General features: G+C 43.3%; 1 protein-coding gene across 5 annotated transcripts in view; it reads left to right on the top strand.

The window, feature by feature from the left end:
- The window catches only part of MAP3K20 (mitogen-activated protein kinase kinase kinase 20), a 176724-nt gene that overhangs the window by 158360 nt on the left and 4249 nt on the right, over positions 1–14115 (top strand). For 4 of the 5 annotated variants that reach the window (XM_025850184.2, XM_025850182.2, XM_073882343.1 and 1 more), the window contains 3 exons: positions 6276–6392; positions 8887–8961; positions 11329–11479. In XM_025850184.2, coding sequence (XP_025705969.1) covers positions 6276–6392; positions 8887–8961; positions 11329–11479 — 343 coding nt within the window. The remainder of the gene's footprint in view (positions 1–6275; positions 6393–8886; positions 8962–11328; positions 11480–14115) is intronic. The other variant, XM_025850186.2, reaches the window with a different exon arrangement.

The following is a 14115-nucleotide window of genomic DNA, read 5'->3' as shown; positions in this document are numbered from 1 at the left end:
TAGGAAAACAGAGCAAGAGAGAGAGAGTGAGCCATCGATTGACTGTTGTCTCTGAACTGCCCAGAACTTGAAACAATACGTAAAGTTAATTTCTGTGCTATCTTCAATCCCTTTTTCTATTTGTAAAATTTACCTGTATATGGATCATTTCTTTGTACTCTCTTCTTCTTTTTTTTTTTTTTTTTTTTGTGGGAGGGAGAAGGGATATCTGTGTTTGGCATCACTCGTACCAGCTTGGAACTCCAAAGAATTTTAAACAGCTTACAAAGAATGTAATAGTGATTTCTCACAAAGAGATACTTAATCTAGCATTAACTGAGTGTTGTTTAGGATTTTGTCTTCACAGTGTTAAGAGTTTCTGTTTTACTTGGCCAGTAATCTTAATTCAGAAAAATTTTTAACATAATTGGCAATACAGAAGTGGTGCAAATGGAATGCTTTCTCCTCCTCCATTAACCACACTTGCTTCTAAAATTATCCAGGTATTTCAGCAGCTGCCCAGATAAATAATACATATCCTGGGCACCCAACAGCACTGTCAATTCTTTTCATCAGTTTCAAATGCAAAAAACTCCCCTCTTCCCAACAAAATTCCATTCATTTCTCGTAGATTTGCATTGAGAGGCAGATAATCCAGTTAGTGGAAAGGTTTGGATGGCCATGTTTTGCTATTCAAAGCAAAGAACATCCCAGGGCCCAGCACTGCTCCTGGCCAGTGCCGTTTTCCTACTGATTAGTAGTAGCATTCCTTGGAAATGTGCATCAAGATACAAATTTGAATAGTGAGAACATTCTCTTGGGTGGGAATCTAGCTATGAAATAAAAATCCACAGTGGTCAGACCTGTCTCCACAATCCACTTGTGCAACTAAGTGGGAGCGGGTTGTTTCTGGTTTGGAGAGTGGAAGTCATGCCTAGCCACACAGCCTAAGCCAGGGCTGGAGGAAAGTGCTGGTGATTCCAAATACTGACCCGATCAGTCAAGGAAAGGAGCAGACAGACAGTGGAATGGCAGCATCTGCACTTTTAGCAAGGGTCTTTGTCAATAAGGGAGGGAAAGTAGGTTATGTTGGACTTACTAGAGACCTTGTATTTCAGTCTCTGCCATGGAGACTTACAAAGGAATTCACCAAGATGATCTGGACTGTTTGTTGCTTTCGGAAGACGGAACTCCTCTGTACTGTAATTCTTACTTTTGTTAACCCATAACAAGGAAGAGTTCAGGATTCAGAAAAGACCGAGGCTTTAGAAACCTGCTCGTTACAGCAGCCAAGAGACCACTGAGGATCAAGTCTGAACTCCACCCCTTGCTGTCTGTGCGATCTTGCTCAAATTACCTCATCTCTCTCTGCTTCGGTTTCCTCGGCAGGGCTCTTCTCGGGCTGTCAATCACATCTCATAGCCATTGTCCTCCAGACATCCGCTGGCTCTCCCTGATAGGGCTGCATTAGGATCTGTGGACTCGGGAAAGGGCAGAACTGGTGTTACATAATCCATCTGTGTCAGAAGACACAAGTTTCTTCCCTCTTCTATTTATTTCGTAAGACCAGTCCTTATGTTGCCACTGGCCACACCTTCTTCTTTTTTGCAACACTGATAATTCCCTTGGCACCAGACTTATTCACTACCCTCTGGATCCCCAAACTCCTGCCGAGGTAAGATGCTGTGACCCAGCCTGCCTGCTCTGGCCGGATTCCTTTTCGGAACAAGCTGTACTGCGCACTCAACTTCTGGCCCATTCCCAGTCTTAGATGGTCGCTGGATGGTGGGCCGGCCAGTCTGATAAACTCATTGGAGCTGTGTTGGGGACTAATATCGGTAACAATAATTATAATTGCTCCTTTCCAAGTTCCTCATTTGGCTCTGGCACTGTGCTGAGTACCTTATTTACATTATCTCATTTCATCTTCACACAACACAACAACCCACTTGTGTATAAAAAACACCGAGATTCAAACAGGTTGTATATTGGCTAAGGTTGCTGGGGGAGTGACAAAACTGGGATTCAAGCTCAGGGAGTTGGACTTGGAACTGTCCACCTCACGCCCTGCTGCTCCCCCAGTAATGGCTTAATGTGTACTCCTTTTCTATATTATTTCTATCTTAACAATTATCAACACTTTATTTTTTTTTTAAAGATTTTATTATTTATTTGAGAGAGAGAGAATGAGAGAGCATGAGAGGGCCAGAGGGAGAAGCAGACTCCCCGCTGAGCAGGCAGCCCAATGCGGGACTTGGGACTCGATCCCGGGACTCCAGGATCATGACCTGAGCCGAGGGCAGTCGCTTAACCAACTGAGCCACCCAGGCGCCCCTCATCAACACTTTAAACCAAATGAGAAAGGAACGGGGCCATTTCAGGCCGCCAGGGGTGCAATGGTTTTGGAAAAGGAGTCCGTTGAGGCCCCCATGGGCTCTGAGAATACAGAGTTGTCTGCTTTTGATTTCTGCCTGTCAGGATTGAGAGCTGTTCTCAAGATGTCCACAGTGACTCTTGAATGTTTCCGATTCAAAAATCAATACCCACATTTCTATCACTCATATCAAGCCAAAATCAATAGTTCACCCTGGTAAAAGTGAATGGTTTTTAAATCCGGGCCCACGTTCCCACTACCTGGTCCCTACCACTACCAAGAAATGGAAAAGGTAGCAATTTTGCATGTAAGATTCTATATTAGGCTCATAAATATGCGGAGTTTTTACTTCTAACGTTGTTAGATGTTATTGATGATTTAATTCACCTTACTATTAAGGAAAACCTTTTCAATGATCGATTGGTCAAGAACTTGTTACATGGCGTCCTGCCTCAGTTGGGTTCTGTGGAATTCAATATCTTGCTTAAGTCCTGGTAGTTGTGAGCAGTGCTTATTGACAACTTAATGACTCCATGTGTAGCAAAAATGCCAGGAATACCTGGGGGTAATAAGAAATTGAGCAGAATTTAAAGAATTCCATGACTTTATTTATGGGTTACTTTTCTTAACTAGGCAACGATGAAATCATACATGCCCTGAAAAAAACCTAGCAATTATGTCAGGGCACTGTCAGATTAAGTTAATAATTTAGGTGAACACTGCATATTCTTTTCCTTTCCCACCCAGCTTTGTAATTTAATAAAATGGATAATGCCCCCCTTGTCTTATAATGCCTTTGAGTATCGTTTTAGTGCTTCTGCATTATCTTTTATGGTTCAGGCAAAAGCCTTTCTTCCAGGTAAAGAGAAAACATTTGGAAAAGTAGGAGGTCTGTAACACTATTACGGGGATCCTTGTTTTCCCAACTTGGACCCTGGGACCAGGCAAGCAGTTGCTGCAGGGGAGGACCTGTCACCACTTGCTTTGTTGGTTGTTTCAGCAAAATCTTCTCTGGTCCTTCTCCCACTTGCCTGTTGTTGATAGCTGGTCCCAATTGTGGAGCTCTGAAAACCATCCAGTGAGTACACCCTGCCACGCCTCCCAACTGCCCTTCCCTCTCGGTAGCTCCTCCAACTTTGGAGCCAGGCAGCCTTGTGCTGTTATAATCCCACCTCCACCACTTACTGGCCAGGAAGCCCTGGGAAAGTTCCTTATTTATCTGAGCCTTATTTTTCCTCACCTAACGGGAAAATAAACCTAACTTGCAGGGTTATTGTGGATATCAAACAGAACAGCACCATGTAAGTACCCAGCAGCATGCCAGGAGCAGATGAAGTAGTCCACAAATGTGAGATGCCCCCCCTGTCAGCCCCTTCTCAACAGACAGCCGCTCTGAGCCTGTGCACAGGAGGGTCTGATCGCCAGCCTGAGGTCAAGGAGAGTTCTTGGGCTGTGAGGTAGGAGAGTGGAGCAGAGGGAATCGGGCATCTCCACACAACCTGAGGTCTTTCACCTGTGATTTGACTCATTTAATTCCAAAACTGGACAGGCGAAAGAAAAAGATATAAGTAAAATTCATCTTTCCTAGGGCTTTTTTATTCTAGTCACTGCTTGAGGAGGCGCTTGCCATTTCAGAGAAGAGCAATCATGACTCCAAACAGTCATTATCCTGCCCAGTTATCTCAGGGCCCACGTTGCCGGGGCAGCAGTGGCTCCAAAACAAAGAAATACTGAGAGATTTGTCCATTCTGAGCGACTAATTTGACTTATGTTGGCCAAGAGCTCGGTTTTCACGTTATTGAATAGATCTTTTCCTTCACTAATTGGCTCTCCATCTTGTGAACGTGGTTGGGCAAAGAGGGTCACTCCTCTCAGGCATGGGCCCTGCTTGGTTCTGCAATTTGCCTAGAAGCTTTCCTAAAACATTGAGCTCCCCCAGCTTTCTGTTGAAGCCAACAGGTTTTCAACAGCCTCTTTGTTAGTGTTTTTCCGTAATAGTTTTGTCTGAGCCTGCTCAGGAGACATTCCAGGTCTACTCCTATGAGAGCATTTTCTAGTTTCAGCATGTAAGGTGCTCGGTACATTATCCTTAACCTCTCAGAATCCTTCATTCTTCAAATAACATGAGAGAAGGTGAATTTATGGTCCAGGGGTCCAATTTGGTGCAAAGACATGGCTTATTTTTCCTTTTAGTTGCACACACAGTGTTTGTCCCCCCACGTTCTTATTATTCATACAGCAAAGTAACCCTCCTGTACCCACCTCCTAGATTCAGCCGTTAATATTTTATTCTACTTGCCTTATCACATGTCTGTCCATCTATTACTCTAGCCATATATATCCATCTTTATTTTTTTTGATGCATTTCGAAGTAACTTGCAGACATCAGTACGCTTCCTCCTAAATACCTCAGTATGCTGGAGTTCGGTAAGAAGTACACACATCTTAAGTATATATTCGCTGAGTCTTGACAAGTACATATGCCTTTGTAACCCAAACCCCTATGAACAGAGTATCAGCATCCCCAGGAAGTCTTGTCATGCCCCATCCCAGTCAATGCCCATCTGCAGAAGCAACCCCTTTTCTGAATGTTTTCCACCATAGATTGTTTTTATCTGTTCTAGAATGTCATATAAACGGAATCCTTAGTATGTTCTTTTTTTGTGTGAGACTTCTTTCACTCACTATAATGTTTCTGAGATTTATCCATGTTGCTGCATGCATCAGTGATTTGTTCCTTTGTATTGCTGAGTAACATTCCATTCTACAAATATATCACAGTTCATCCATTCTCCTAAGGATGAACACTTGGCCTGCTTCTAGGGTTTGGTTTTGTTTTGGGGGTGGGGGGTTGGCTATTATGACAAAGCTGCTCAGAACAACACTGTACAAGTCTTTTTTCACTCCTCTTGGGTAAATACCTAGGAGTTGAATTTCTGGGTCATTGAGTAGATGCTACGTTTATACATGCAGCTATATGCTTATAATAAATTGCCAAAACTTTCCCCAAAGTGATTGCACCATTTACACTTCCACTAGCAATCCAGTACCTCCAAATCCTGGCCAATATTTGATGTTACCAATCTTAGCCATTTGGTGGGCATATAGTGGTATCTCATTGTGGTGACATTTTATTTCACATTCCCCTAATGATGTAGAGCACTTTTTCACTACAGAGTGGTTTTACTGAAAATTAACATCATTTAAAAAAAATCTAGAGGTTTCACATAAAAATCCAGATATCCAGCTTTTCAAGAAACCTCAAAGGACCTAGCAAGACTGAGCTCAGATTCCCACATGGGGACAATCAACAGAAGTTTAGTGGTGGCCGTCCCTTTCGGGCAGATGCCCTTTAGACCCCCAATGTCCTAACCCTCCCATAACTCCCCAACACATGGGCCAGCTATCAGTCATCATATATCACGTTTGCACTTATCCTTCCTGTTAAGAGGAAAGTGAGCTATTTCTTGAGCCCATATTATCAATACTGGAAAAGTGAAAGTTAGATCAAGAGGGCCTTATATTTCAAAATGGGAAGTCCACATTTTTTTGTGTGAATGAAAAAATATTCTGACAATGTTTAATATGTAAATTAAATGGGTCTACTTTGAAAGATTATAATTTAGGGCTCTATAATGAAACTGCCTGGCTTTACTCATTTTTTATCTGCCTGGCTCCTTTAGGATTTTGAGTTTGCAACTCCTATGATAGAACATTTACATTGATGAATCATGTCTCAAGACTGCACTAACTGGGGGTTATTTTGATATATAAAGAGATTTAATTTCACGTCCTTTTTTCGAACAAGGAAAAAAATACTTCAATAATATCTCATTCAGAAAACTTCATGTGTTATAAAACATTGAGACTAAAACAAATTGTTTCACTTTCTGAAATTCTATAATTTTGCTTTTAATTCCAGGATTGTAAGTGGAAAATGTATATGGAGATGGATGGGGATGAAATTGCAATAACCTACATCAAAGATGTGACATTCAACACTAACCTACCCAATGCAGAGATTTTAAAGATGACAAAGGTAGGGTTCTATTTACGGCTTAAAAGCTTTTGGAATTCACAGATATCAAACAAAGACATTAAAATCCCCCAGCAGTGTACTTTTGTGCTTGTGGATGTTCACATCAGCTCAGCCTCAAGCTGGCTGTTGAAAGGCACATTTTATTTAGCAGATTGAGATCATAATAGTTTTTTGTTAAAATTCCACTTATGCTGTGTGAACTAAAAAGTAATACAAAAAAAGTGTCCTTTAATTTTTAAAAAAATTTCCTTCTTTATTTCTTTACACTTACTCCATCATTTACTAAAGGAAAGAAAGTGGCATCATGAAAATATTTACAACTTTGGGGTCATTTGAAACTTTGAAAAACTTGGAAGGAGGAAGGCTTTCTTGGTTGTCTTCAGTTTCTTGAAGGACTGAGGGGAGGTTATTCATGAGGCATTTGTTGACATCTTCTTGGCTTCCTTGAGTTCACACCTCTGGCCAGAGAATACCTCACTACTTTAGGGTCAGTGGTAGAAGCACATCCATTAAAACACAGAAGACAGACTCAGGGAAATGCTTAGCTTCTCCTCAAAATGGAAAAAAATTCAGTTCTGTCCCAATAATACTAAAAAAAAAAATACATGAGACTTCAATAGTAGAAGGTCAACATGGATATCCATGTTATCCATTGGACAGTCACTCGAAACATCACATAAACCATTCTTGAGTCTACTATGAATGGTGTATTTGGTTTCAGTGAAGAAAATGGGGCTTGTAGCAAAGAAGAACCTGGGTACAAACACAAGTGGCGAAGTGAAGAGTCTTCAAAGCCACAGCATTAGACTTGCAAATGTGTTCCTTCCTAGGCATAAGATTGCTAAGCATCCAAGTCCTTTGAATTTGCAAGTGTATTCATCAAGTCGATTGATTTGATATTCATTGTTGGAATCTTCTGAGTAACTGGGAGTTATTTCAGTGGTGTTATTTATCTGTAAAGGTTATGCTCTGGTTTTAACTTTCCCTGATTTTGTTGGGACATACTATGTTTTGATGTCTTGAAGACTGGACAGATGCCTGCTCGTTCCCCCCCAACCTATGCCATTTAAAAGCAAGATCCTAGCCCTTGCCTGATAACAGAAGGAAGCTGCTCACAGCAAAAATGACAGGGTAGAGTTGTAAACCCAAATACAGGTGTTTCTGGTATAATGCCACATATGCACTCCCAAAGAAGCACATCTTCTGCAACATCACACACCAACATTAACTGGGGTTATAGGAAAAATAGGATTGGGGCAGACCATTCAAAATCTGTAGAACTTTTTAACATCGACAAGACTCATAACAGTCCTCGTTTAGAAAAGAAGAAAAAAAAAAAAAGCCCAGTTAAATCTCTACCACGTGGTGTGCTTTGTACCCATCTCAAGCCCAGTCAGTCATTTGTAACCTTAAAGCTAGAATGAAGGGGTGGAGGGTGGTTAAGAGAGTGGAGATTCATTTATAATAAAGACCATTTTCATCAGAACTAAAATAGGATCCAAGGTGTCAGGGTGAAAAAGTTTCCTTCTACCCTTCTAAGTTCTTTGGCTGGTCTGCTAATTAAAAGGACACAAGACAGATTAACAGGAGAAGAATTTAATTTTGTACATACAGAAGCCCCAAAGATAGGAGACTCAAGGGCAAGTCAGGCAGTTGAGCCTTACGTGCCATCCTGAGCTAAGGAATGAGCCAGGGGCCTGGGGCTTCAAAGGGGGAGAAGGCAATTCACAGGAAGATAAGGAGAGCAGATGTTTGGTAATTAGAAGCTTGCCCTGCCATGCAGATAGGCCTTTCAGATAAAAAGTTCTCTCTGATAATAGCTCTCTTTCTGGGCCAGGTGCCCTATCTAAATTCTTTCAGGCAGTTACAGGAGAGGTAAAAGTTTTCTTGAGTCTGCTGGGTTTTGATGGCCTTCAGCTAAAAATACAATACATATGCCAAAGTGACATGTTTTGGGGTGAGACAGTCTCCCCTTGAAAGGCATAGGCTTCTTCATTAATCCTTTGTTTTAAAACAGTGGGGAAATGTCGCCACAGTTTCATCTGCACACACAGCCTGATAGCTGGATAGCCGGGTTACAGGGAAAAAGCAGAGTAGTTGTTGAAGCCACTAACTCAGCTACTGCTTGCACTCCAAGGAAGGTACATCGGGGTCTGTATTGTTAAGGCTTTCTCTTAAATATGAGAAAGCTTTCTACTGATACTTTAAAACGTTAGCATGAATAATGACCTAATGATAGGATTGAGTGGTATATCCGGGAAGAGAAGATTATGGGACTAAGACTAGCTGTTTATAATTCTAGAAAAGGATGTCTTATGAAAATCAACATCCAAAACATTAGCATGTTGTGAGTAATCACATGGGAACCAACAACATGACTTTCATGATAATCTGACATTATGCCCTATTTGCCAATTGCATATGGCGTAGCTGGCCTCAAAGATACATGCTATAGCAGGGCAGGCTCTATACCATCCTAACTTTTGTTTTTCAGCCCCCATTTGTAATGGAGAAGTGGACTGTAGGAATAATGGAAAATCAGACTGTAGAATGCACTGTCACCTATGAGGTAAGCTTGGTGTTGGGGGGGGTGGGGCGCTGGTGGCTTTACCGTCAGTTTCTCAGTGGGAATTTATTTGCTCCCTCATGGGGCATAAAATCGGAAGAGAAACTATTCAACCAGTATGAATACGGGAAGATTAACACAATTACGCTAACAAAATGTTGGTAAGGAAAGAGAACAGGATATTCTCACCTAGGTAAAGATTGAGGTAGTAATTCATCCATTCATCAGTCAATGACTGAACATCTTCCACATGTCACGTCACGTGTTAGGTACGGGGGGGGACCAAATAGTGACCAAAACAGGGGTTTGCCTTCTTGGTGCTTAGAGTTTAGGGGTGAGGGTAGATCAGGGATTCTTCAGAAGGACAGAGCACAACTTCTACTATCACCTGGCAGGCAGGGAGGTCTATTACCAAAAACAGATTCAATATATTTTATATATAGAAAAGTGGAAAAACTGACACTTTAAGAAAATATGCTATTAAAATTAAAATCCATATATTTAGCAAATACCTACTGACAGTTACTGTTCTATGATTAGGATAGACTAAATCTATACTCTCTCTTGAGGTTTATATTCCAGCGGGAGGAGATTGATAATAAATAGGTAACAAATAAGTAGAGAGTGGTAAGTGGTAACCAGAAAATAGTGAGACTTGGGGCATGAGACTGGGTGGTTAGGGAAGGCCTATTCCTCTGATGAGGAGGCAGCAAGAAAAGGCAGCAGAGGAAAGGCAAGCCCAGGCTCCCGAGGCACAGAGGACAATGACGGGGGGTGGGCAGGCCAGAGCACAGAGCTTCACAGGGTCACAGTGAGGAGTTTGGATTTACTAAAAATGCCAATGGGGTGTTTTAAGCAGTCTACTGCTTTAAATAACGTAATTAGGTTTTTTAAAATCAGCAATATCTTCATGGCTGGTGGGACATGCACTTTCCAAGGTAGAGAAACCCTGGAGGGGAAGAAGCAGGGCACAGAGTCTTATCACATAGGGAGATATTAGCATGCATCTGCCATCCAAAGGACATGCACTTCATTCATTCATTCAATTATTCATGCAGGAAACATTTAGTAAGGATTCACCATGACCTAGGCCCTCTAAGAGAAGCTTACACCTGTTTTCTCTCATTAACCCTGTATCAATACTTAAAGATAGGGAGCATTAGCTTCGTTTGCCAGCTAGGGAAAACCAGCTCAGAGAGATGGAAGGAAGTCCTGAGGTTTGGGGTAGTCAGTGGCGACACACCCAGATTCTCTGACTGTAAATCCAGCTTCCACTCTTCCTCAGCTGTCCTCCTCGTTCCCTTCCCAGCAGTAAGATGAAGGAAATCAGTCTCACATTGGACTCCGTGCACTGCTGCATTGTGACGGTCTTCTGAGTTGCCAAATTAGCTTTGATTCGGCATTAGAAATCCAAGCCCTGGCCACTCCGCTTATCCAGGGTGACCTGATACTGGAAGCCAATGAGTATTACAGCACTTACTTACCCTCACCAGCCAGCGAGCACAGCTCATCAGGGATGAGCTGCCCGAGAAACAGCAGTAATTGTCAAAGTGCTGCCTGGAGGACGCAAAACCTAAATGAAGGAGTTGACTGGAATCTAGACTATTCTGGAATCTGTTGACCAGTCCCCACTGTGCAGGACAAGCCTTCTTTTTAGTAATTGGACAGTTCCAACAGCCAGATTTCATCTCTGCCTGCCTTAGTTGTGGAGACACACCACACTAAATTCTTTTCTTCTCCTCTCTCTCTCTTTCTTCCTCTTCCTCCTCCTCTTTCTTCTTCTTATGGTCTGTGATGATGCACTACTTGTGTTTGTCATGGTCACTTCATAACCGTAATGAGGTGATGAAGGGTTTCAGGATGAGAAGGTGGTATGTCTTGGATCCGTTGTCCTCTCCTTTTTCTAGTCATTATTCTTAACTCCCTATCCTGCCTCACTTTTGCACCTGTTACTGTGCACCCTCCATGGGGACAATTAGTCCGCCACGCTGCCCACTGTCACCCGATTGCCCGGATGATCCAAAGCAGTCATGGGCAGGATAGTGGTCAGATTATGTATTCACATCTGTCTTCAAGTACTTTAAACAGAAGAAATTGTCTTTCATTTCTCAGTAAACAAAAAGGTAAGTTGAGATTTGCCAAACAGAATACATTCTGAGGGAAGACAACCGCGTTTTGAACTACTATATAATCCAAGGAATAAAGTGGTTAAAAGGCAAACTGTACAAATATTTCACCTAATGCCTTATGATAATAGTGTTCTAAGGAGTTAAACTGAAGTGACATGATAACCTGATTTTTTTTTCTTCCTATTTTATAAACACGAGCATTTGGTCGTGAGTTTTTTTGTTTTTGTTTTTGTTTTAACAGAGTGATGTTCGAGCTCCAAAGAGCACTAAGCACGTCCACTCAATTCAGTGGAGTAGAATGAAACCTCAGGATGAAGTGAAAGCCGTCCAACTTGCCATTCAGACATTACTCCCTAACTCAGAAGGCAACTGTAGAAGCAGGTCTGACTCAAGTAAGTTTAGACGTGTGCTGTATGCTAGACTCCAAAAACTTGAATATCAAATTCTCATACCCAGGATAAGTGCCAGTTTGTGAATAGACATAGCTTTCTAATATAAGACTTCCTTCTTTTATTTTTAGAATACTGGTTTTATAGACAGACTATATGGACAGTAGTACTTATGGACTTATAAATGAGCATATTACAATAAATTTCAGTATTTGGATAACTATGAGCAAAGATGAAAATGATTATGTTATATTGGTAAATAAGAACATATATTTATACATATATATTCAGTTTCCAAAATTGTAGATAAGGATATGAATCTTCTGGGTCCAGCAAATATTCCTGTGAAGCCAGAGATATCACTGGGGCAGTTTCTTGAGTCCTGACCACCACGGATACATCGGAGCAGAAGAATGATGGTCGAAGGGGGGGGGAGGAGGGGAAGAGGAGAGGGGAGAAGGAAAGGTAAGGAAGGACAGAGAAAGAGAAAACAGGAAATGCCTATGACGGACAGTGGTGGCAGTAACTATAGATGCTATACCAAAACAAATTAGCATTTACATAGGGGAAGGCCAGCTGACTTGCTGTTTTGTTTTGTTTAAGAATTTATTTATTTATTTGAAAGAGAGAGAATGAGAGAGAGAGAGAGTACATGAGAGGGGGGCGGGTCAGAGGGAGAAGCAGACTCCCCGCTGAGCAGGGAGCCCGATGCGGGACTCGATCCCGGGACTCCAGGATCATGACCTGAGCTGAAGGCAGTCACTCAACCAACTGAGCCACCCAGGCGCCCGCTGACTTGCTGTTCAATTGGTCATTATTTGGTAGATTCAGGGAAGAGGTCCTGACCTTCACCTTTGCAGGTCCGGAAACTCAGGTACAACCCTGAGATAGGCTCTGCGGGACTACAAGCTAACAGACGTGTGAGAGTTGGACGCATAAACCCCCAAGCAATTCACTTTTTCCCCAAGAGAAATACACCTGCCAAACGAACCAGAAGTACATGTTTTCTGATCAGTGCATTATTTTTCCCAATAAGAAAATACACCTGAAAAGCCACATCAGGAGGTTCTTTGGTGGCCTGGAAAAGAAGTACCCCCATGGGTGGTGTCAGAGTTATGAGAACCCAGCTAATGTGTCCTCTACTGTAGAACTGGCTTGTCAAGCGCACCAGGCCTTCTTCTATCCACCAGCCCAGGGGGCCCAGAATCCTGGGCGGTACTCAAAACTCACCAACAAATTTTTGACAGCATGCTGGACCTGCCTGCCTTTTCAACACAGTTGATTGGGTTCTTTTCTTTCACAATTAATCATGAGAAGACATTTTGGCTACCATGACTGACCTGGAGTTTTTACCAAGCTTTCTCAGCCACAAAACACATTTTCACATAACCTCTTACAGCATGCTGTTTCTACCCTTGACTAACCCATATAATGTGTTGATTTTCAGTAGCACAGAGCACTGCATTTCTAAGTTCTTTTATTTGCTAATTCAACCATCTTGTCTTGCATGCTTCCTATCATGCCTTTACAAGGACCTCTTATAATAACTTTCCCATCCCAGTGAATTAATTTTTATAAGGCACATTTTACTTCTGTAGGGCTTTCATATTTGATCCCTACAACACTCTTGTGAAATCTGTGGGGTCTTCTCTCTCCACTTCTGCAGTACTTTTCTCTTTTACCAAAAGCTGATTTTTTTTTTTAAGATTTTATTTATTTGACAGAGAGCGAGACAGCGAGAGAGGGAACACAAGCAGAGGGAGTGGGAGAGGGAGAAGCAGACTTTCCGCGGAGCAGGGAGCCCGATGCTGGGCTCCATCCCAGGACCCTGGGATCATGACCTGAGCCAAACGAAGGCAGACACTTAACGACTGAGCCACCCAGGCGTCCCTAAAAGCTGGTTTTCTGTTTCCCAACCCACATGACGAAAAATAGGTGCCAGCTGCCTCCAAGTTCATGGAGTTCAAATCCCACCACTTTGAGAATCACCAAATACTTCATCGGTCCCAATTCCAGATTCCCTGGAGTAAGACTTATTTGTGCGGTTTTTGTCCAAGCATTCTCCTCTGGACCAGTTAAGTCTCTCCTCAGGAGGAGATGGTGGTAGGTGGCAGTACCCAGCAGGGGAGGCAGGTGGTGAGGACACTCCTAGCAGGGGAGGAAGGCAGGTGGTGAGGACACTCCCAGCGGGCGAGGGAGGCAGGTGGTGGGGACATACCCAGCGGGGGAGGCAGGTGGTGAGGACACCCCCAGCGGGGGAGGGAGGCAGGTGGTGGGGACATACCCAGCGGGGGAGGCAGGTGGTGAGGACACCCCCAGCGGGGGAGGGAGGCAGGTGGTGAGGACACTCCCAGCGGGCGAGGGAGGCAGGTGGTGGGGACATCCCCAGCGGGGGAGGCAGGTGGTGAGGACACCCCCAGCGGGGGAGGGAGGCAGGTGGTGGGGACATACCCAGCGGGGGAGGGAGGTGGTGAGGACATCCCCAGCGGGGGAGGGAGGCAGGTGGTGAGGACACCCCCAGCGGGCGAGGGAGGCAGGTGGTGGGGACATACCCAGCGGGGGAGGCAGGTGGTGAGGACACCCCCAGCGGGCGAGGGAGGCAGGTGGTGAGGACACCCCCAGCGGGGGAGGCAGGTGGT

This window comes from Callorhinus ursinus, unplaced genomic scaffold (assembly GCF_003265705.2).
Source record: "Callorhinus ursinus isolate GAN/ISIS: 27379988/994484 unplaced genomic scaffold, GSC_fseal_2.0 scaffold2, whole genome shotgun sequence".
Classification (NCBI taxonomy): domain Eukaryota; kingdom Metazoa; phylum Chordata; class Mammalia; order Carnivora; family Otariidae; genus Callorhinus; species Callorhinus ursinus.
The sequence above is the reverse complement of the archived record's forward strand: the minus strand, read 5'-3'. Positions and strand labels throughout refer to the sequence as shown.